Genomic DNA, 24,891 nt, shown 5'->3' with positions numbered 1-24,891 from the left:
GTTCCGTTATTTCACAGAGTAATAATTTCCGTTTGTTTGCGATAATGCAATCTTTACTATCCTTTTTTTTTTTCGACTTTCGAATTTTCGTACTTCCATTATCTCTAACCTGCTCTGCCTGTGTATCGCGCCAACGTTTTTGAATTCTTTACAACGTTCTACTTTGTCATCTACTCTTTATTCTTTACTAGCAAAATACCCGCGCTTCGCAGCGGAGAAGTAGTGTGTTAAAGAGGTTATGTAAACATATATATATACATATACATATATATATATATATATATATATATATATATATATATATATATATATATATACATATCTACATATACACATATCTACATATATACATATTCGGTGACTAAGTGCGTTGTAACACGGGCTGTGATTGTTACATGGGAGGGAGATGACAAATCACAGCTTTCCGCTTTCTAATCGGGCCTGTGATTGGTGCTTTGACTGATGCCTAGATCCTACAGTATCTCCCCTTAGGAGAGGCGTTAGGCAAGTGTCATTGAATAGCGGCACTGCAAGTTTAGTTTCTTTTCAATAAAGTCAGGTGTTAGGCAAGTGTCATTGAATAGCGGCGCATCATTGAATAGCGGCGCTGCAAGTTTAGTTTCTTTTCAATAAAGTCAGGCGTTAGGCAAGTGTCATTGAATAGCGGCACTGCAAGTTTAGTTTCTTTTCAATAAAGTCAGGTGTTAGGCAAGTGTCATTGAATAGCGGCGCATCATTGAATAGCGGCACTGCAAGTTTAGTTTCTTTTCAATAAAGTCAGGCGTTAGGCAAGTGTCATTGAATAGCGGCGCATCATTGAATAGCGGCACTGCAAGTTTAGTTTCTTTTCAATAAAGTCAGGTGTTAGGCAAGTGTCATTGAATAGCGGCGCATCATTGAATAGCGGCGCTGCAAGTTTAGTTTCTTTTCAATAAAGTCAGGCGTTAGGCAAGTGTCATTGAATAGCGGCACTGCAAGTTTAGTTTCTTTTCAATAAAGTCAGGTGTTAGGCAAGTGTCATTGAATAGCGGCGCATCATTGAATAGTGGCGCTGCAAGTTTAGTTTCTTTTCAATAAAATCAGGCGTTAGGCAAGTGTCATTGAATAGCGGCACTGCAAGTTTAGTTTCTTTTCAATAAAGTCAGGTGTTAGGCAAGTGTAATTGAATAACGGCGCGTCATTGAATAGCGGCGCTGCAAGTTTAGTTTCTTTTCAGTAAAGTCAGGTGTTAGGCAAGTGTCATTGAATAGCGGCGCATCATTGAATAGCGGCGCTGCAAGTTTAGTTTCTTTTCAATAAAGTCAGGTGTTAGGCAAGTGTAATTGAATAGCAGCGCGTCATTGAATAGCAGCGCTGCAAGTTTAGTTTCTTTTCAATAAAGTCAGGCGTTAGGCAAGTGTCATTGAATAGCGGCACTGCAAGTTTAGTTTCTTTTCAATAAAGTCAGGTGTTAGGCAAGTGTAATTGAATAGCGGCGCGTCATTGAATAGCGGCGCTGCAAGTTTAGTTTCTTTTCAATAAAGTCATGTGTTAGGCAAGTGTAATTGAATAGCGGCGCGTCATTGAATAGCGGCGCTGCAAGTTTAGTTTCTTTTCAATAAAGTCAGGTGTTAGGCAAGTGTAATTGAATAGCGGCGCGTCATTGAATAGCGGCGCTGCAAGTTTAGTTTCTTTTCAATAAAGTCATGTGTTAGGCAAGTGTAATTGAATAGCGGCGCATCATTGAATAGCAGCGCTGCAAGTTTAGTTTCTTTTCAATAAAATCAGGCGTTAGGCAAGTGTCATTGAATAGCGGCACTGCAAGTTTAGTTTCTTTTCAATAAAGTCAGGTGTTAGGCAAGTGTAATTGAATAACGGCGCGTCATTGAATAGCGGCGCTGCAAGTTTAGTTTCTTTTCAGTAAAGTCAGGTGTTAGGCAAGTGTCATTGAATAGCGGCGCATCATTGAATAGCGGCGCTGCAAGTTTAGTTTCTTTTCAATAAAGTCAGGTGTTAGGCAAGTGTAATTGAATAGCAGCGCGTCATTGAATAGCAGCGCTGCAAGTTTAGTTTCTTTTCAATAAAGTCAGGCGTTAGGCAAGTGTCATTGAATAGCGGCACTGCAAGTTTAGTTTCTTTTCAATAAAGTCAGGTGTTAGGCAAGTGTAATTGAATAGCGGCGCGTCATTGAATAGCGGCGCTGCAAGTTTAGTTTCTTTTCAATAAAGTCATGTGTTAGGCAAGTGTAATTGAATAGCGGCGCGTCATTGAATAGCGGCGCTGCAAGTTTAGTTTCTTTTCAATAAAGTCAGGTGTTAGGCAAGTGTAATTGAATAGCGGCGCGTCATTGAATAGCGGCGCTGCAAGTTTAGTTTCTTTTCAATAAAGTCATGTGTTAGGCAAGTGTAATTGAATAGCGGCGCATCATTGAATAGCAGCGCTGCAAGTTTAGTTTCTTTTCAATAAAGTCAGGCGTTAGGCAAGTGTCATTGAATAGCGGCACTGCAAGTTTAGTTTCTTTTCAATAAAGTCAGGCGTTAGGCAAGTGTCATTGAATAGCGGCGCTGCAAGTTTAGTTTCTTTTCAATAAAGTCAGACGTTAGGCAAGTGTCATTGAATAGCAGCACTGCAAGTTTAGTTTCTTTTCAATAAAGTCAGGCGTATGGTTGTACAGGAGAAAAATGGCAATCTTTTGTAGGTCTATGAACTTAATTTATGCCTGTATGCGTCAGTTGCTTCATATTCTTTTCGTACCTTATCAATTGTGTAATGTTTTTGAACAGGTTTGATTCATCGAAGTGATCACTCGTGCTGTGTTCAGTCAGTCACTCGCTTGCTTCTTATTGTTTCGCTGCCTTCTCAATTGTGTAATGAATGTTTTCTTCAGCGCTCTTTGTGGCTGTTCCTTGTTTTCAGTTCACGTGATTACGTAGGAGGCGTGATGACACGATACGCGACTCCGCCTCCCACAGCCATCGAGCTGCACTCCATTACAGTATATGGACAAAAAAGAGGTTCCAGTTATGACCGTTACGCTTTGAATTTTGAAATGAAACCTGCCTAACTTTTGTAAGTAAGCTGTAAGGAATGAGCCTGCCAAATTTCAGCCTTCCACCTACACAGGAAGTTGGAGAGTTAGTGATGAGTGAGTGAGTGAGTAAGGGCTTTGCCTTTTATTAGTATAGATTTCCGGCCCCAGGCGTAGACTCATCTCACGGGATGTACAAGTGTCTCTCCGAGAAAAATCACATCTTGTCTCCTTCCAAGATTTTTTTTTATAATAGAGAGATTATTCATAGTACTAGGGTGTTGTACCATGTTAGGCATTATTATTGTAGTGAGAAATCAAGCAAAATGACCCCTTTTATTGGCTAACTTGATAGGTTACAATTTGTAGGCTTTCATGATTCCATCTTGCCCGAAGAAGGAGCCTGAGTTGCCTCGAAAGCTTGCATATTGTAATCTTTTTAGTTAGCCAATAAAAGGGGTCATTTTGCTTGACTTCTCATTATTCATTAAAGTGAAATTTCTAATCCGCTTAACTATGGAAAGAAAATGACACCTCATATAAAAGTTGATTAAAGTATGTAGGACAATAGTAATAATTGGAGAAATGTTCAAATTGTAAGAGATAGTTATTTCTTTTTTGGAAGATATGGAAGAAGATGATCCGCTGTGGCAACCCCTAACGGGAGCAGCCGAAAGTAGAAGAAGAAGTTATTTCTTTTTTGTAATCATTTAACGAATCTATGCAATTTAATTGAATTAAATTAATTCTTATTAATTGTCCAGGTGGAGACTTTGCTGAATTGACGTCCTACCAGATGTTACAGTCTGGCCTGAGCTCTGCCCATTTAGACTCTTTTGGCTCTCTGGATTGCCATTTTGGGATGTGTTGTTGCCTTGGCTCAGTCATTGTTACGGTTTGAGCTCCCGTTGCCACTTAAGACAGTATGTAAGTGAGGTTACTATCACCACCCCCCACCCTTATAAAATATAGGTGTGTTCATGAAGAGCAATTACACCTCAGTCACTTATTAAGAGGTGGGGTTTCAATTCATCAAAGAGGCGCGCGCAGTATGTCAGCCCGTTGCTCAAGCATTGCCTTGTGCTGCAGGATTTCTGGCGTGCTCAGTCTTGCCATTTAATATTTGCGTTGGCTTCTAACTTCAGGCTCTCTGTTCTGTGTTCCAAAGCCTTTGGCCTCGTTGGCTTCAGCAGTTTCAGTTCATGTTATGGATTGTCCTTTCATGTTGATAATTGTTTAATAATTCTTTGCATTTATATAGCGCTTTTCTCACTGCTCAAAGCGCTCAGCAATTGCAGGTTAAGGGCCTTGCTCAAGGGCCCAACAGAGCAGAGTCCCTAATGGCATTTACGGGATTTGAACCGGCAACCTTCCGATTGCCAGTGCAGATCCCTAGCCTCAGAGCCACCGGAGACGCCGCCTGTTTATGTTGGGTTTACTAAATCTTTGATTGGAACATTCCTATTTCTTTTTTTCCTCCGTTTTCTAAGATGTGCTATTTGCTTTCAAGATTTACCCTCCCATTAGAATCGGCGAAAATCAGGCACAGTCAAGTGAAAAAGTAAGTGCACCCCATCAGAGGTTTTTCTTTTTGAATACACCAAGGTCTTGATCTTTACGTAAACAGCATCTGGAGACTGACAGCAACTACAACTAAATACAGAGCCCACCATAATGTTTGGGACAAAAACTTTTTTCTTTGATTTCCCCCTCCACTCCAAAGTTTAAAATTGCAAATCAAACAATTCAGACGTCGTGATTAAAGAGCACATTGTAGACTTTCATTTTAGGGGACTTGTAGACATTTTGGTCACACAACACGTTTTCTACACGGCCCGCCCATTTCAGGGCCATAATGTTTGGTTTGTTAAAGCCGTTGTCATATTTAGTTCTCTCTAACATATCCCAGCATACAGTTAGACTGTGATTCATAGACATAACCAGTGTGCTGAGGGTCTTCACTGGTGATGCTCTGCCAGGCCTCTAATACAGCCATCTTCAGCTCCTGCTTCAGTTTTCTCTTCAGCATATGGAAGGCCTGCTCAGTTGGATTTAAATCAGGTGACTGGTTTGGCTATTCAGGAATTTTCCGTTTGTTTAGCTTTAATAAACTCCTGTGTGTCCTCAGTTTGGCTCTTTATCTTGTTGTGAGATGAGGCGCCGTCCAGTGTGTTTGGAGTGTCTTTACTGGAACTCGAGCAGATCAGATGTTTCTCTATACCTCAGAATCCATTGTGTCATCAGCAGTTCCGTCATCAGTGAAGAGAAGTGTGCCAGGACCTGTGGCAACCATACATGTACAAGACATAACACCCCCAGTGTCACCATGTTTAACAGAGGAGGTGGTCTGCTTTGGATCTCAGGCAGTTCCTTGTCGTCTCCACACTTTGCTCTCGCCATCACTCTGATGAGGTCCATCTTTGTCCCGTCTGTCCACAAGACCTTTTCCCAGAATTCTCCAGGCTCTTTGAAGTCCTTTTTCCCAAACTGTCATCTGTCCATCCTGTTTTTGTGGTTTGCATCTTGCAGTGTGTCCTCTGTGTTTCTGTTCATGAAGTCTTCTGCTGATAGTCGTCTCTGACACACACACACACACACACATTGGCCCCCTGAAGACTGTTTCTGATCTGTCACACAGGTATTTGTTGCTTTTTCTTGACCTTAGTGAAGATTCTTCTGTCATCAGCAGTGGGGGTCTTCTTTGGCCTACCAGTGCCTTTGTGATCACTGAGCCCACCAGTGTGTTCGTTCTTCTTTATGATATTCCAGATAGTTGATTTTGGTCTTAATGATGTCTCCAATGGTTTGATTCTTGTTTTACAGCCTCATGATGGCTTCTTTCACCTTTATTGGCTCAGCTGTTGTCTATTTGTTGATCAATGACCATTACAAACTTCAAAGTTGTAAAAGCAAGCTGAGGTATATTATGAAGCAATGAAACTCACCTGAGGAATCACAGACACCTGTGATGCCAATTGAGCTGAAAATGGCTGCATGAGAGGCCTGGCAGAGCATCAACGGAGAAGACCCTCAGCACCTGCTGATGTTTATGAATCACAGACTTCAAGCAGTCATTGCATGCGAGGGATACGCGACAAAGTCTTAAGTATGATGACTCCTTTAATAGACCTGCCATTGCTGTGTCCAAACATTAGGGTTTGCTGAAATGGGGTGTTTGGGTGGGGCAGTGTAGAAAACATGTTGTGTAGATCCCCTTAAATGAATGTCTGCAGTGTGCGCTTTAATCACGATGTCTGATTTGTTAGATTTGCAACTTTAAACTGTGGAGCAGAGGGGGAAATCAAGGAGAAAATTGTCTTTGCCCCAACGTTGCAGAGAGCGCTGTATGTTTCTGTGGCACATTTTCATACTTAAGCTCAAAGTGTTGTACAAATTGTCAAAGAAATAGATGCAAGAAATGAAAACCAAGCTAAAACTAGTTAAGATTAAAAATGAATATATAATAAATCAAAAATTAATCAATACAGATATGCATAAAACAGATGTACATTTACAACATCGCTGCATAGTCCTTGTATATAATATCGTTTTTAAATCCCAATAGTTAAGTCTGATGACGAGGTCAGATGGCTGGGATGGCAGATAAACCAAAAAACAACTCTTGATAAACTGGAGGCAGAAACATAATCTGCAGGAGCTCCAAGGCCATAAGACTGGCCAGCCCTCACTAGGCATTCATGCACCTGTGCTGTTCCTTATGTGACCGACAGGGGGCGCCACAGAGCTCCAAACCCCAAATATATCTCTATTATAATAAACCAATCTTGGGAAGAGAGACAAGATGTGACTTTCTCAGAGAGACGCTTTCACGTCTCGTGAGACGAGACTTTGTGCCAAGAGATGTAACCACGCCCGGGGCTGGAAATAAAAGACAAAGAGTAGATGACAAAGTAGTACGTCATAAAGAATTCAAAAACATTGGAGCGATACAAATGCAGAGCTGGTTAGAGGTAATGAAAGTACAGTGGTACCTCGGTATACGTCCTTAATCCGTTCCAGGTATACCAAACAGGACTTACACCAAACAAATTTTTCCCATATGAAATAAAGGGAAAATGATTAATCTGTTCCCATGAAAAAAAATCCTATTGTTATTGGCATATTATACATTGATGGGGTTGTATAAAATAATTTAAACACTGCTTAATACTAAAATACATAAATACAAAAGCAATTAGGTGAAATAAATGAAAATTTAACCTCACTTTACCTTGCTGAGAAGAGTCGAGTGCCTACTAGGATGGTGCTGAGGAGGAGGAGATGTTATTGTTTGGAAGGAGAGTCCCCTTCCAATAAAACTTCAGGAATCTGAAATTCTGGTGTTTTTTTCTCTTTCTCTCCCAAACTCTGTAACAAAATCATTGGCGCCATATTTATCAGCACTGGCTCCCTCGCCATGCCTCACAACACTGGGAATGCCAGTCCTCCTCTTAAAATGATCAAACCAACCATGGCTGGCTTTAAACATTTCACTTTCTTGGCTCGTTCCTGCCTTGTTTTTCAAAAGATCGGAATGCATCAGTTTTGCTTTTTTTCGCAAATCTATGCCACCGATATACTATTGCCACTGTTTTTCTGTTATTCGCGCGAAAAAACACAATCACTTGAAAGTTCACCGAGAGTTATAGCGCGGGTTGTTCACTGAATGCTAGCAACTGGCGTACTGACGCTCGTGGGAAGTCGTGGCTTTGTCTCGAGAGAGAGGTAAACAAGGCTAGCGCGCAAGTCGTATTCCAAACAAAAGTTGTATACCAAGCAAAATATTTTGCGTCCAAACAGGACGTATACCAAGTTGGACTTATTCCAAAGCGGACGCATACCGAGGTACCACTGTACTAAAATTCGAAAATCTCAAGAAAATGATAGTAAAGATCACAGCGCAAACAAATGGAAATTAGTACTCAGTGAAATAACGGAACAGCGAAAAGAGATCGCACGAGATGTAGATCATGCGGTACAGCAGCAGCAATCCAGCAACTGATCGAGCAAAGAGGAGGTAAAAAAAAAACCAAACTGTTTCCCATCGTATCACCGTTTAAGAGGGGGTTTCAGAGGAGCGACCGCGTCTCCTTGCAGTGCGTTCAGCCCCCCCCTTCACAACGGCGTGTAGCGCAGGCCATGGTGTGGAGGGGGAGTTGGCAAGCGAAGCAAGCAGGCCTAGTGAATACACAAAAAAGTTCTGGGTTCAAAACATAGGGATTTAATATAAAGCAATGGCTTCCAATGACAATTATAATTATTCTTCTCTTCTCTGCACCACACTGCTACTCCTCCGAGGTGAGTGTTGCCCGTCTCCTCTCTCGGCTCCGATTCACTTGGACAAGGCAGTGTGGCTCATTTTATTGCAGACCCAGACGTTCTTCCAGTGTCCTGAAATTGGGGCTCAGGAGCACTTCTGGGTACATTTGAAGTCCCGCAAATTAGGGCTCTCTAGTCTTTTCAGAGACCCAGAAGGGCTGACCCAAAGACCTACAACTCCCATGATGCCCTGTGGATATCTGCATGGGTACCATAGTCCTGGAACTCTGCCACCAGACATATTGTGGGGGTGGGGGTACAATAACCTGAATATATTGCCTTCTCCTGTTGTTCCACAATATTGGCAACCCAGCCAGGTAAGGATCCCAAGTCAATTCCAGCTGTGACGTCGGTCCCAGCGTTTCGTCCCTCACACGTTTTTTTTTTTTTTTTTTAGTAAAGTAGTTCTAATAGTGACTACAACAAGAGAAGTAAAGCAAGAACAGCACAGCAGGAAGGTAAAACATTAGAATGGTAGCATTAAAGAGAAGGACCATCCAGCGAAGTCCACGTGCAGTTTTACAGACAGCCTCCAGTCTTTTATCCATCGCAAGCAGCAGCAAATGGATCGGCCACTATGGAGAACTGGAAAAAAAGAAAACACCTTAGTCACTGATAAACAGCCTTTATGTACGGATATGTTTAAATGAAGATCAAATCTTGATACGTTGCATATGTGAAAAAAGACAAAGAAATTTTGCACATTACAGTAACAACAACAACAACATTTATTTCTCGAGCACGTTTTCATACAAATGATGGAGCTCAAAGTGCTTTACAGGATGAAGTAAGAGAAAAAAGACAAAATTTAAAAATAAAATTGGGCAATACTAATTAACATAGAATAAAAAGTAAGGTCTGATGGCCAGGGAGGGCTGGAGAAAAAAAAAAAATCTGCAGGGGATCCGAGGCCACGAGACCACCCAGCCCCCTCTAGGCATTCTACCTGACATCAATGACTTCAATCAGTCCTCATGGTATTCAGGGTTCTCATGGAAGAATTAGATGATGATGGTCATGTGGACCTCTGGCCTTCAATCCATCAATGGAGGCACTGCATGGTGCCCTGAAAAGGTGGTGGGGGCACATATTGGCACCACAGAAAAAACAGAAAAAGAACAGCAGAGAAAGTAGAGGTTAGTATGGGTTGCAGAGTCCTGATAAAAATGATAATTCAGTGCATATACAGAATATCAGAGTTACACTAAAATGAAGCTATGAGAAAGCCATGTTAAAGTAATGAGTTTTTAGTTTCAGTTTTTTAAACAGCTCCACCGTATCAGCCTGGTGAATTTCTATCGGTCAGCTATTCCAGTTTTTAGGTGCCTAACAGCAGAAGGCCGCCCGCCTCACCACTTCTTTTAAGTTTAGCTCCTCAGCAGACCCTCATTTGAAGATCTAAGGTTACGATTTGGAGTGTAAGGTGACAGATATTCTGAAAGACAGGATGGAGCAGATTATTGAAGGCTTTGTAAGTATTTTAAAGTCAATTCTAAATGGCACCGGTAACCAGTGTAACGACGCTCAGACTGGTGTGATATGCTTGGATCTTCTTTTCCTAGTTAAGATTCTAGCAGCTGCATTCTGCACTCGTCATAACTGATTGATGTCTTTGTTGGGTGGTCCTGAGAGGAGTGCGTTACAGTAATCTGGTCGACTAAAAACAAAAGAGTGAACTCATTTCTCAGCACCTTGCAAAGTTATAAGGGATCTAACGTTTGCTATATTTCTTAAGTGAATGCATGCTGTCCTAGTAATCTGATTAATATTTGATTTAATTACTTAAATGAGACGCTGGGGCCTTTTGGCACGATGACCTAACCACATGAGCATCAAATGAACTGAATAATCTCCTTTTGTTTGTGAAACTGGCGGCACGGTGGCGCAGTGGGTAGCGCTGCTGCCTCGCAGTTGGGGGACCTGGGTTCTCTTCCCAGGTCCTCCCTGCGTGGAGTTTGCATGTTCTCCCCGTGTCTGCGTGGGTTTCCTCCAGGTGCTCCGGTTTCCTCCCACAGTCCAAAGACATGCAGGTTAGGTGGATTGGTGATTCTAAATTGGCCCTAGTGTGTGCTTGATGTGTTTGTGTGTGTCCTGCGGTGGATTGGCACCCTGCCCAGGATTGTTTCCTGCCTTGTGCCCTGTGTTGGCTGGGATTGGCACCAGCAGACCCCCGTGACCCTGTGTTTGGATTCAGCGGGTTGGAAAATGGATGGATGGATGTTTGTGAAACTTATTTTCTTTAATTCTCTTGTTCAAGTCAGAAGTACTTGTTTTTTTTTTCCTCCGTGTTTCTTTAGTCGGTGCGACATTTTATGTACAAAGGTGCATCAGATCGGACTGCAGGGAATTTCTGTATTGCTGACAGTGACGGCCTTGTGTCTACACGTTGCTATGTAATTAATGTGAATTGTGACGCTGTTTTCACTCTGGCTGCTAGGTAGTTTCTGTAACTGAGGCTAAACGTGCCATAAGTGACATGAACTTCTAACTCATTATTGGTAGTTTCTAGGAAAGAAGAGATGGCTAGAAAAATACACATAGTTAGTTAGAAACACCAGAAAGAATAATGGCTATATGTACATCTTCAGTTCCTGAACTTCAGACTGGTCTCTCATATCTTTGTGATTTAACTCCAGGTCTGTCCTGGTCAGTGAAAAAGATGGATAGAGAGATTGAATGAAATGAATGAACAAACAAACTTCATTAGTCCCAAGGAAATGTTTTCTTTTTTAGAGAAGCTCAAGAAATTAGACATACTGTGTATAAATGAAAGACCAGTGTGTGTGTACAGTGCATCTGGAAAGTATTCACAGCGCATCACTTTTTCCACATTTTGTTATGTTACAGCCTTATTCCAAAGTGGATTAAATTAATTTTTTTTCCTCAGAATTCTACACACAACACCCCATAATGACAATGTGAAAAAAGTTTACTTGAGGTTTTTGCAAATTTTTTAAAAATAAAAAAAATTGAGAAAGCACATGTACATAAGTATTCACAGCCTTTGCCATGAAGCTCTGAGCTCTGGTGCATCCTGTTTCCCCTGATCATCCTTGAGATGTTTCTGCAGCTTCATTGGAGTCCACCTGTGGTAAATTCAGTTGACTGGACATGATTTGGAAAGGCACACACCTGTCTATAGAAGGCCCCACAGTTGACAGTTCATGTCAGAGCACAAACCAAGTATGAAGTCAAAGGAATTGTCTGTAGACCTCCGAGACAGGATTGTCTCGAGGCACAAATCTGGGGACGGTTACAGAAAAATTTCTGCTGCTTTGAAGGTCCCAATGAGCACAGTGGCCTCCATCATCTGTAAGTGGAAGAAGTTCAAAACCACCAGGACTCTTCCTAGAGCTGGCTGGCCATCTAAACTGAGTGATCGGGGTAGAAGGGAGTTAGTCAGGGAGGTGACCAAGAACCCGATGGTCACTCTGTCAGAGCTCCAGAGGTCCTCTGTGGAGAGAGAACCTTCCAGAAGGACAACTATCTCTGCAGCAATCCACCAATCACGCCTGTATGGTAGAGTGGCCAGACGGAAGCCACTCCTTAGTAAAAGGCACATGGCAGCCCGCCTGGAGTTTGCCAAAAGGCACCTGAAGGACTCTCAGACCATGAGAAAGGAAATTCTCTGGTCTGATGAGACAAAGATTGAACTCTTTGGTTTGAATGCCAGGTGTCACATTTGGGGGAAAACCTGGCACCATCCCTACAGTGAAGCATGGTGGTGGCAGCATCATGCTGTGGGGATGTTTTTCAGCGGCAGGAACTGGGAGACTAGTCAGGATAAAGGGAAAGATGACTGCAGCAATGTACAGAGACATCCTGGATGAAAACCTGCTCCAGAGCGCTCTTGACCTCAGACTGGGGCAACGGTTCATCTTTCAGCAGGACAACGACCCTAAGCACACAGCCAAGATATCAAAGGAGTGGCTTCAGGACAACTCTGTGAATATCCTTGAGTGGCCCAGCCAGAGCCCAGACTTGAATCCGATTGAACATCTCTGGAGAGATCTTAAAATGGCTGTGCACCGACGCTTCCCATCCAACCTGATGGAGCTTGAGAGGTGCTGCAAAGAGGAATGGGCGAAACTGGCCAAGGATAGGTGTGCCAAGCTTGTGGCATCATATTCAACAAGACTTGAGGCTGTAATTGCTGCCAAAGGTGCATCGACAAAGTATTGAGCAAAGGCTGTGAATACTTATGTACATGGGATTTCTCAGTTTTTTATTTTTAATAAATTTGCAAAAACCTCAAGTAAACGTTTTTTACGTTGTCATTATGGGGTGTTGTGTGTAGAATTCTGAGGAAAAAATGAATTTAATCCATTTTGGAATAAGGCTGTAACATAACAAAATGTGGAGAAAGTGATGCGCTGTGAATACTTTCCGGATGCACTGTATGTGTGTGTGTATATGTAGTAGTCTGGTCTGCTTATGCTCAACCACAGCCACTAGATGGCGCATACATGTGCACATTTATGCCAGGTTTATATACTTCACGCGACATGACGCATGCTCCAGCGGACGCTCCTGCTACGCCAGTGTATGTGTGTGTCTTCTATTCACCTTGCGATGAGCTGACGCCTCCTCCAGGGATTGTTTCTGCCTCGTGCCCAGATGCTTGCTGGAATGGGTGCATCCCTGGATTGATGGATTTGATCATTAAACATCCTTTTCAGAGATATTGTGGCAAGGTGTCCTCGAATTTAATGGATGCTTTACGCAATTCACAACACAGTAAAGCCGAACCTGTTCTCACTGTGATGATATCTTGCACTGCCGCCTAGTAGAATCTTCCAGATTTACGTAAAGTACACGCGCAGGTATAAACAGTACAACGCTTATAGAAGTAGCATCCACAGGCACACACATCGAGTCGCATTAAGTATAGACCCGGCCTACGGCCTTACAAAGGCATTTTGTTGTTGGTGTAAAGGAGCCCCAGTAGTATTTCCTGACACACTTCTGCTGATTCTTTCGTTGGCTAAATGTCTGCAGTGTTATTATGTCACCAAGAGAGGATGTGAAGCAATGTTGATAATGGCCATGTGGTGTAGCGGGTCCACAGCTCAGATTTAAAAGGCCAGTTTTAATAGATAATCGCAGCACTCGCGGCCTAAACGGGGGGCGTTGGTAGTGTGGCTGGAGCGGTTCCTGGGAACTTCATGATGCGGGCAGTCCTCGCTTATGTGCAAAGTTGAGGAGTTGTCTGCATCCGTAGTTGTTGCCGGTAACTGCTAATCACCACACCTGAGCCACGGCCCCATAATATATAGTAGAAGCGCGAGGCGGATAGAGGTCAGAAAAAATGGGAACAGAGGTTAAGGGAGAACAAGGCGGCAGGAAGGAGAATGTCGGTGCGTGAGCGAGTGAGAGCGAGAGGAAGCTCGTCGAAGATTGATAGGAGAGCCCCAGAGGAGTGTTTCGCCAACTCGGGGCGGGGGGGGGGGGGGGGGGGGAGATTAAAGTGGTCGCTCCAGCTGAGCAGTTTTGAGGAGCTGGAGTGACAGGCAGAGGAGATGACTTTGCCATTGAAGGGAGCGGCAGTCGAGGAGGCTTTGGGCGTATTGAGCCCCAGCGTGAGCACCCTGGCCGCTGGGGAGGGAACCCAAGTGTCGGTCCGGCTGGAGCCTTACGTAGCCGGGGATCGGAAGGCTACCGGACCAGAATAGGAGGGAGCATTAGCTGGTAGGGCGACTCCCCTGTTGCGGGGCCTGTATGGGAGAAGCAGAGGAGCCGCCAGTAGAAAGAAGAAAGCACCGGAGTTTTAAGACGAGACTGCTTCCAGTCATTATCATTTTAACAAGATGTATTTATTGGATTTTAACCTCCACTGTTCACCTGTTTTAACGGATTATTTATTTAAGAACTATTTGAGACGCTGCGCTTATTTATTAGGACACTGTTTTTTGGTTTTGATTTTAAATAAAAGCACTCTGCACTTTTTGCAGACTGTGCAAACCCCGGACTGCAGACATTACCGACTGTGTCAGGTTCGAGAGCTCCCCAGAAGCCTAGATGGGAGCATGGAGTAGAACCCGCATCGTCACAGGCCTATCGGTTTTATCTTCATTCTCTCCTAGCTCTAGCGGGACCAGATGGCATTCCATAACTGATGCTGAATTCCTAATGCGCTTGTTCATTCAGTGGGCCTCTCTTTGCTATGATGTTACAGGCCCAGCGCACCACACTGGGCCATCACAGAGTTATAGAACATGTCATGAATTTCATAATCCATATTAAAGGAATGCAGTCTACTATGAGAAAAAGAGTCAGCTCTGCCCTGTCTTCCTTTGGTTTAAGAGAATAGTCCAGCCATGTCGCTAATTTGAACCCCCCCCCCCATGTATTTGTAGCAGTGCATCATCTCAACATCCTCTCCCTGAATAGTGAGCGGACATAATGGCTGCTTTGCTGTGGCGAAAGTCAATAAGCGGTTCCTTGGTTTTGCTGATTTTAAGGTGCAGATAATTCTCAAAGTTCTCCCCCTGACTCCTCTCCTCTGTCTCAGCCCCCTTATCAGTACACCCCATAAGTAAAAAATCACTGGAGAATTTCTGCAGGTGACATGACCTGCTGTTATATTTATAGTCTGAGATGTACAGAGTGAAGAGAAAAGCAGATATTAGAACAGGCAGAGACCGAGGAGAGGAGTCAGGGGGAGGACTTTGAGAACTGTCTGCAACTTAACATCAGCAAAACCAAGAAACTACTTATGACTTTCACAGAACCAAAGAGCCTATTCAGTTACAATTCAGGGAGGGGATGTAGAGGTGGTCTACAGTAATGACAGGTTGGACTGGTCTTGGAACACAGAGGAACTAGAGAAGAATGGGCAGAGCAGGGTCTTCTTCCTTAGGAGACTGCGCTCCTTTAATGTGAGTAGGGACATCTTCTACAACTCTGTGATGGCCAATGTGGTGTGCTGGGCTGGTCACATCACTTCAAGAGAGGACCCCCAAATCAACAAGCATATTAAAAGGGCAGACTCAGTTATGGGACAGACTGTGGACCCCAGCGAGATCGTAGTGAAGGAGAGAATTAAAACAAAACTGAGTGCCATTATGAACAAAACTGCACATCCTCTCTGTGACACAACAACACTGGGGACTTTCAGCCAACAAATTATTCAGCAGACACTACAGGGGGCTCCTTTATACAAACACCAATACATCTGTATTGCGCATCACAGGGACTGGCACTGCCAAGTCAGAAGATTTCTTTCTTTTGAACTATTCTTGCATAATGATGATTCCAGTGTGTGTTCATACCAAAGTGTGTGTGTGTGTATTTTTTATTTATTTAAACCTATTTATGTATTTAAAGAGCTTCTGTAAAAAGCCAAATGTCCCCCAGGTTCAAATAAATATCTGCCTGTCTGTCTGTCACATAGATAGATAGATAGGTAGTGCCTTATCTGTCTGTCATATAGTGCCTTTCATCTGTCTGTCTGTCTGTCATATAGTGCCTTTCATGTCTGTTTGTCTGTTATAGTGCCTTTCACATCTATCTATCTGCCTGTCTGTCTGTCACATAGATAGATAAGGTACTATCTATCTATCTATCTATCTATCTATCTATCTATCTATCTATCTATCTATCTATCTATCTATCTATGTGACAGACAGACAGGCAGATAGATAGATGTGAAAGGCACTATAACAGACAAACAGACATGAAAGGCACTATATGACAGACAGACAGACATGAAAGGCACTATATGACAGACAGACAGAGACAGACAGACAGATAGATGTGAAAGGCACTATATAACACAGACAGACATGAAAGGCACTATATGACAGACAGACAGATAGATAGATAGTACCTTATCTATCTATCTATCTATCTATCTATCTATCTATCTATCTATCTATCTATCTGTCTGTCTGTCTGTCATATAGTGCCTTTCATGTCTGTCTGTGTTATATAGTGCCTTTCACATCTATCTGTCTGTCTGTCTCTGTCTGTCTGTCATATAGTGCCTTTCATGTCTGTCTGTCTGTTATATAGTGCCTTTCACATCTATCTGTCTGTCTGTCTCTGTTTGTCTGTTATATAGTGCCGTTCACATCTATCTATCTATCTATCTATCTATCTATCTATCTATCTATCTATCTATCTATCTATCTATCTATCTATCTTATAGTGCCTTTCATCTCTGTCTATCTGTCTGTCTACATGGGTTGGTGACTCATCAAGACATATAACGTGCTTATCTGGATTAGTTTGTGTTCTGGGTAAAAAGAGAATAATCCTACTACAGTATCCATATGCAAGGAGGTTCTTGTTTTATTGCATCAATGACCAAACTAATCTGCCAAGATAACAAGACAACGCATATCTTTATATAGCAGCCGAAGAGAGCACATGAGTCACACACAGTCAAGTTAACAGTACCCACAGGGCTGTATTTCTTTGTGATCAAATTTTTATTGTAAAAATAAATTACATAAAGAACAATGTTGTATGCAATTAAAGGATTACCTGTCCTAGCAAAGAATTGTAAATAATAGGGCCTATAAAAAGTACGCACCCCTTGGAAGTTTTTGCATTTTTAGTCTTCAACAACATTAAATCACATTGGAATTTTTTACATTTTATTTGTTATACAACATTGAATCGCATCAGGTTTAATTAGGCGTTTTTGACATTGATCAACAGAAAAGGACTCGTTTTGATGTCAAAGTGAAAGCAGGTCTCTGTAAAATGGTGTAAATTAATTATAATAATGTAATGAATTATTATTATTATAAATGTAAAACAGAAAATAATGAAAATATTAAAGGGGGTGAATACATGTACTGTTCATTTTCTAACCAATTTATTCCTGAACAGGGTCACAGGGATGCTGGAGCTTATCCCAGCCAGCATAGAAGCAAAGTAGGAACCAACTCAGGACAGGGCGCCAGACCATCGCAGGGTGAACACACACACACACACACAGTAGTACCATCAATCCACCTAACCTCTGGACTGTGGTGAGGAAACTGGAGAACCCCGAGAAAACCCACACAGGGACAGTGAGAACTCTCAGAGGGAGGACCCGGGATGTGAACCCTGGTCTCCATACTGCAAGGCGTGTTGCCCTCCCATTTAATATGATGCACCACCATCAACACTGGCACAGTCTGTTGGTTTTACAAATCACAGATTTCATTCAGTGGAGGTCACCTGTCTGGGGTTTTAGTTGACTGACAATTAAATGCACCTGAATATGGAAGAGCCAACTTGTGGGAAGTCAGTATGGTGGACTAACTTACACAACAACAATAAAAGAACATTCCAGGGAACACAAGGAGATAAAAATTTGACAAACACAAATCAGGATGGAATACCCAGTTAATTCCCTAAGTTAAACCCAGTTAAACCCTAAGTTTGCAGTTTTTCAAATGAAAGTTATTTCTTCACCCACATGGTGATGTATGCCACATGTGAGCTATGAGGAGGGAGTGAAGGACTTGAACTTTTTGAGTTTTATCAAACAGAAATTAACAGGTGACATGATTGAAGTGTTTGAAATTATGACCAGAATTAGTACAGTTACCCCCAGTTCTTACTTTACAATGAACTCGGGGTAAACATCACACAAACGTTACAGAAAGGAACGACAGACGCATGGCATTGGTGACCAACTAGCGTAGCAGATAGCAGAACTTCTGGAACCTTCTCGTCAAAATCATTCTGATGTTCTGAAATAGTTTGAGAAATTGTGAATTGAAAGTGCGGAGAGGGCAAGGTTGCTTTTAGGGACGAATTTGAGAATTGTTCTATGTATTCCGCTATTCTTGCCAGTCTTGTTTATTTTTTATTTTTTTTATTTTTAAAGGAAAGGACTTGTCTAACCGCAGTGAGACCGACCTGGATTGTATCTTTGGAAAGAGAAAGAAGAAGAAGAAGAACAATGAACAAAATGCTGTAAGTCTCTCCTCTCATCTTGAATTGTTTGAAGAGTAATTGCTTTACAACAGTGTGTTGTGGTTAGATATTCTTATTTATTTTTCTTGTGTTACTGACATTTTTTTTACGTTTGTATTGATTTTTGTGAAATTTTGACTTCAATTCTGGGGTCTGGTTTTCATTCTTCTTTCGTTTTCTCAATGTTAAAATAGTTGTGCACTTGTGTTCTAAGGCAAGGATGGGCTGGCATCCCAGCAGGGATGGGTAATTGGTTACCCAGCTGAGGGACCCTCAGAATGGACATAGATACATTGGTGGATTTGCATCCTGATTAGGATGAGTTGGTGTCTCCTATTCCCATTTGGGAAGATGTAATGGAAGGACAGGGGTGAATGTTGCCCTGGGCTGTGTGTTTCCCCAGTCCACTGGGTGGCAGCATCTCTCCCATACAGCTCCCACTTGAACATTTGCATAGGAGTTATAGTTTTGGTGGGGTAGTTTGGTGCCACTAGAGGGAGCCGTTGGGTGGAGGCTTTCCGGTCAGATGACCCAGAAGTTCTTCCTCATTACAGTGCTAACACAATGGATGTACTCTCGGGTCTGAGACCTCCCCTTTGGCCAGGTAAGTTGGAATCGGGAGGAGGAGGAGGAAGACACTCTCCTGGGGAAGGACTGAAGGAGGATATGGAAATTTGTACTTGTGACAAACTGGTGACATGTTGTGGAGAAGTATCTGTAATCATTTTAGATGATTTGATGCAGTGAGTCTCGTAGACAGTTGGAGTATCTGCTTTCATTCCGTCGTCACAGGACTTTGATAACTGTCATGATTCAGCCAGCATTTCTCCCCTGGCTGAGGTTCAGAGTTGTGTCTGTTGTCCGTTTTATCAAATTTTGCATCATTTATTTGTATTAATATTTCTTTTGCTAAGCATGTATACATAATTCTTTGTGTTTATTTGATCACGTCTCATATGTTTTGTGGGTGGCTTCACAAGGGGTGGGGCCACCTTCCAGTCACCGTCATGAACTGTCCTCCACCCTGCTTATTTGAAGGCCTGCCATAGTTCCTGGCAGCACATTTCAAGTGCGCTAGATGGCGGAGCGTTTCTTCTTTAACTGTGCCTTTGCTATTGCTTTGTGTAATCCTGGATTTTATTGAACCTGTGCTTCATTTTCAGTATGTCTTTGGATTCAGTTTTGGGACTTTGGTTTCTGTGGATTGCCTTGCCTTTTCAGGCAATTCCTTTGTGCTCTTGGGAGCCTTTTTGTTAAAATAAAACTTTTAAAAAATTTACACTTAGATGAGCTTTTGACAGAATTTCCCACCGCCCCCCTAAAAGCCCGTTTGAAGTGCTTTTGGAAATTCTGTGCTTTAGGGACTCCTGAGTCGCGACTGCTCAATAGGGAAGAGTGAGGTTCTTATAAAAGTAAAGGTTATAATTGCAGTGGACTCTACAATACGATATAAAGGTATACTGTATTGTCCCGTCACATCAGACCTGCCACACGTGTCCTATCTCAGCTAAGGTTCCTCCACTGGCTGGGATTCAAATTCCTGTTTCATGTCACTTTTCTTCACTCTTGATTCTTTTTTATATAAGTTGATTATTCCATGCATCATTCTTGATTTGATTTTGTCTCAACATTTCAGCTGACTTTGTTGTGTTTCTTCTACACGTGTTTTGTAGGTGGTTCCCCAAGGGGCTGGACCACCTGCCAATCATTGCCGGGAATTGCCCTCCACCCTGTATACTGGGGGGGCCTTCCATAGCTCCTGGTGGTTCATTTTGAATGCACTAGATGGTGGAGTGTATCTTGTGTTTCACTGTGCCTTTACTATTGTTTTGTGAATTTCTATATTTTAAGCCTTGTGCTCTGTGTTTGACTTTGTCTGTTGATTCTATTTTGTGACTTTGGTTGCTGTAGATTGCCTTGCCTTTATAGGCAATTCCTTTCTATTCTTGGGAGCCTTTTTTCAAAATAAACCTTTGATTTAGTCAAGTTTTATCAAGGCCCTTTTTTGTATGTAGCCGGGGTTTCGATGGTATTTCTCCCCCTAGAGAACAATCTTTGAATTGCTTTTGGGAATTCTGTGCTTTAGGGACTCTTGAGTTATGACTACTCAATAGGGAAGAGCAGGGTACTTATAAAAGTAGAGGTTAGAATTGCAGGGGACTGCGGAGATAAAATCATTGCCCATAAAAATATAATACACACATTTAGAGACTACTATAAATCGTTATATTCTACTGAGTTTAAAGAAGACAACACACAATCTAATGCATTTCTGGATACATTGCAGATACCACAAATAGATACTTTTAGTGCAGAGGAATTGGATAAGCCTCTGGCGCTATCAGAATTACTAGATGCTATAAAGTCACTTCAGAGCGGGAAAGCAGCAGGCCCTGATGGCTGCCCTGTAGAATTTTATAAGAAATTCTCCACTCAGCTAGCTCCCCTCTTATTAGCAACAAACAAAAATGAAATAAGAATCTGAAAATCTAACAACATCACATTAAATTTCGATAAAGTCTGAAAAGAATGATACCAAACATATATATGTAGGTTTTAAAATAAGCCCGATTTAAAGCGTGACAAAGAACGTAACATAAAATCATTGCATAAAATCGTTGCACCTTTAGGCTTAGGATTTTATATATAGAGAATAGATTAATAAAAAAAAAAAACATTAAGCCATGTTTTGAATGGGACGTGAATGTCAATATTTCAAACAACTGGGGTTGTGAGAAAGCTCAGATTTCATAAAGGGGTCACAAACCAAAAAAGCTGAGGATAGCTCTGTAGTATTGGACAAATTATTCTTAAAGTGCACATTGGAATCCCATTCAGTTTGTGAAAGTTTCACTTTTGTATTAATTTTGAGACCTTAAAAAAAAAAAAATGTTAGCAGACGAATTGCAGCCTTTGAGGTTGTTAGCAGATATTTCCTAAATTTCTTTTTTTAACTGGAAATCATATTTTAGTTGTTTTCTCCGTTTGGGTGGAGCTCAGAATTGTAGAAAGTAATTAAGGTGAGACTGTGGCGTGTTCATTTTGTGCTGGCGGCTGTTTACTCATCAGGCAACATAGAAACTCTTTCCATGGTAGCCTATATCTGTATTTAAAAATAGAAATTGTATTTTAATAGATTTGTTCTTTAAAAGTTTTGTTGCTGTGAAGCATTTATTAGCTGTTGATTATTGAAGTTAATTTATGTTTAGTGAAACTGAGCTGTTTCAGTTTATGGATAAAATACATAGTGTCAAAATGTAAAGGCCGTCTACAACAGGGGACCTCAGTCACGGTCCTGGAGGGCCGCAGTGGCCGCAGCTTTTCCTTCCAGCCAGTTTCCTAATTAGAAGATATAATACAATATAATTTATTTTTGTGTAGCCCAAAATCACACAAAGTGCCTCAATGGGCTTTAATAGGCCCTGCCTCTCGACAGCCCCCCAGCCTTGACTCTCTAAGGAGACGAGGAAAAACTCCCAAAAACATGGAAGAAACCTTGGGAAAGGCGGTTCAAAGAGAGACCTCTTTCCAGGTAGGTTGGGCGTGCATTGAATGTCAAAAAGAAGGGGGTCAATACAATACAATACACAGAACAGAACAAATCCTCAATACAGTATAAAAATATTACAAGTACAGACCAGAATTTAACAGTAGATGATATCCCATAATATGATTTGGATTTGTTCAGAGTCCTGGAGACCGCAGCCATCAAGCTGCCTCCCCCTATTGGCCATTCCACAGCTGAAACAGAGCTGGGCTAGCCAATCCAATGAAGGGACCCCTCTACCCCACGATTCCTGCGATCCTTCATCAGAGATGACTTTACCTTAGGCAGGCAAAACAACTTGGCAGGTGGGCTGTGGTAGCAAGTGCCACATTTGAGTACTGAGAAGAGAAATAGAATAGGTGAAGGTTAGTAACAATTTATAACGATCGTGTTACTTATGTTTTAGTGCAAATGACTAACAACAGAGATGCAGTCTGTACAGCTAATCAGCAGCTCTAGTCAGGATGTGCTAAACTGAAGTCGTGAGTCTTCAGCCGGGATTTAAAAGCTGAGAATGAAGGGGCATCTCTTATAGTAGCAGGCAGACCACTCCACAGTTTAGGGGTCCTGTAACTAAAGGCTTGACCTCCCACTGTTATTTTATTAATCCTTGGAACCATAAGCAGACCAGCATCTTGAGATCTTAATGTGCGCTCTGGTTTGTAAGTCATGATAAGTTCAGACAAGTAAGCCGGACCTCGGCCATTTATTTAATGCTTTATATGTTAAAAGGATGATTTTGAAATCTGCCCTAAACTTAACTGGGAGGCTGTGTAACGACTCTAGAACTGGGGTTATGTGTTCGTATTTTCTTGTTCTTGTAATAATTCTTGCAGCAGCATTTTGGATTAACTGATGGTCCTTGCTGATAAACTTGGTATTTAATTGTTTGGCTTGTTAGTGCGTTCATTCATCCAAAGGAAATTTGAATTACACTTTAGGGTTTCTTTCTCTGAGAACATTATCCAAGTGTTTTGTGGACCAGAATAGAATTAAACTTAACAGTCCTTCTAATTCCCCTCTCATTTATTTTTGAACATATTTAGCACAAATACTTCATTGTGCACCTGCACAGGTTTAAAAGGAAGCCCTTTATCTGGAGAGCTGCTGGTTTATTGGTTATCTGCATTTCATTATTAAGTAATGTCTGGTTCATTAAACAGGCAACAATTAAAACTTAAATGAAAAACTAAAATAGGCAATTAAGAGTTCTGAATGGTAACAGGCCAGATAACTAAAATGCCAAGAACTGTATTGCTTTAGTACATATTAGAACACATTAGAACACTCTAGACGAGAACAGGCCATTCATCCCAACAAAGCTCGCCAGTCCTGTCCACTTATTTCTTCCAAAAAAAACATTGTCGAGTTTTGAAAGTCCCTAATGTCTTACTGTCTACCACACTACTTGGTTGCTTATTCCAAGTGCCTAACGTTCTTTGTGTAAAGAAAACTTCCTAATGTTCCCCTTAACAAGTTTCCAACTGTGTCCCCGTGTTCTTGATGAACTCATTTTAAAATAACAGTCTCGATCCACTGCACTAATTCCCTTCATAATTTTAAACATTTCAATCAGGTCACCTCTTAATCTTCTTTTGCTTAAACAGTAAAGGCTCAACTCTTTTAATCTTTCCTCATAACTCATCCCCTGTAGCCCTCTAATCAGCCTCGTTGCTCTTCTCTGGACTTTTTCTAGTTCTGCTGTGTCCTTTTTGTAACCTGGAGACCAAAACTGCACCCAGGACTCCAGATGAGGCCTTACCAGTGTGTTATAAAGACTGAGCAGAACCTCCTGTGACTTGTACTCCACACATCAAGGCGCTATATAACCTGACATTCTGTTAGCCTTCTTAATGGCTTCCGAACACTGTCGGAAGTCGATAGCTTAGAGTCCATTATGACTCCTAAATCCATCTCATGAGGTGGACTCTCGATTTTCCGCCTACCCATTGTGTATTCAAACCTGACATTTTTACTTCCTATGTGTAATTCTTTACATTTACTGACATTAAATTTCATCTGCCACAAATCTGCTCAAGCCTGTCTGCTATCCAAGTCCTTCTGTGATGATATAATGGATTCCAAATTATCTGCTAATGCACCTATGTTGGTAATCTGCAAATTTAACCAGCTTGTTCCTTATATTTCTATCTAAGTCATTTCTAATTATTAAAAACTAGACAAAGAGCTGAAGATGAAACGGGCACGAGTTTGTGTCAGCAGTGTATGAAGAACAAATGATAAGTAACGAAGTTGTTTTGTAATGATTGTAGTCCGCTTTACTCATTACTGTACAGGCTTGTACTGTTATTTGATTAATTTTCCAGGCCTTTAGTATAATATTGAATGATGAATGTTCCAGTACAATATGGAATAGTAATAAGTATAAGCACCACAAACCTGATTAAGGTGTATTGAATGAATGCGTAGTTGAATCAGAATGCGTAATTAGGCCTCGAGCTGTAGTCGAAATCGCCTTTCAGGCCTCTAGAGGTTTAATCAAAGTCGCCTTTCTCTTTGAATTTTTGCGGCTGTAAATCCGCCACCTGCCGCGATGTTGGGGTTGGATGTCGGTTCGTAAGGTTTTTTGGGCAGCTGCGCAGAAGATGACTGCGCATTCGGCTTTGGACGTGCGCAGAAGGCGACTGCGCATTTGGCTTCGGACGGACGTGAGTGAGTGAGTGTGGAGGCAGACGAATTATGTATTAAGATAGCAGCGGCCCCAGCACTGCCCCCTGCTGGTCACCACTCTTAACATTGGCCAGTTCTGATGAGGTTCCTCACACCATCACCCTCTGATTCCTGTGTCTGAGCCAATTCTTCACCCATCTAAAAACATCACCCTGAACTGCCACTTCTTTTAGTTTGATGCCCACCCTCTCATGTGGCACCTTATCAAATGCTTTCTGAAAGTCCAGAAAAATAATCTCATCTGCTCCACTTTGATATTTTTGTTGTCTCCTCATAGAATTCCAGCCTGTTAGTAAAACACAACCTCCCTCTTCTGACCCCACACTGACTGTTCAGAATGACTCCTGTCCTTGCCAGGTGTTGCTCGATCTTATCCTTAATAATTCCTTCCATTAATTTTCCTGTGATG

At 41.8% G+C, this 24,891-nt stretch overlaps 1 protein-coding gene across 1 annotated transcript in view; it reads left to right on the top strand.

The window, feature by feature from the left end:
* pinx1 (PIN2 (TERF1) interacting telomerase inhibitor 1) overlaps positions 1-24,891 on the top strand; it is a 259,762-nt gene that overhangs the window by 117,314 nt on the left and 117,557 nt on the right. The window contains exon 6 of the mRNA XM_028796384.2: positions 18,156-18,244. Within this exon, the coding sequence (XP_028652217.1) occupies positions 18,156-18,244 (89 nt within the window). The remainder of the gene's footprint in view (positions 1-18,155; positions 18,245-24,891) is intronic.

The sequence above is a fragment of the Erpetoichthys calabaricus genome, chromosome 3, assembly GCF_900747795.2.
Source record: "Erpetoichthys calabaricus chromosome 3, fErpCal1.3, whole genome shotgun sequence".
In the NCBI taxonomy this organism is placed as follows: domain Eukaryota; kingdom Metazoa; phylum Chordata; class Cladistia; order Polypteriformes; family Polypteridae; genus Erpetoichthys; species Erpetoichthys calabaricus.
Note: the sequence above shows the minus strand (reverse complement) of the source record. Positions and strands in the feature narration are given on the sequence as shown.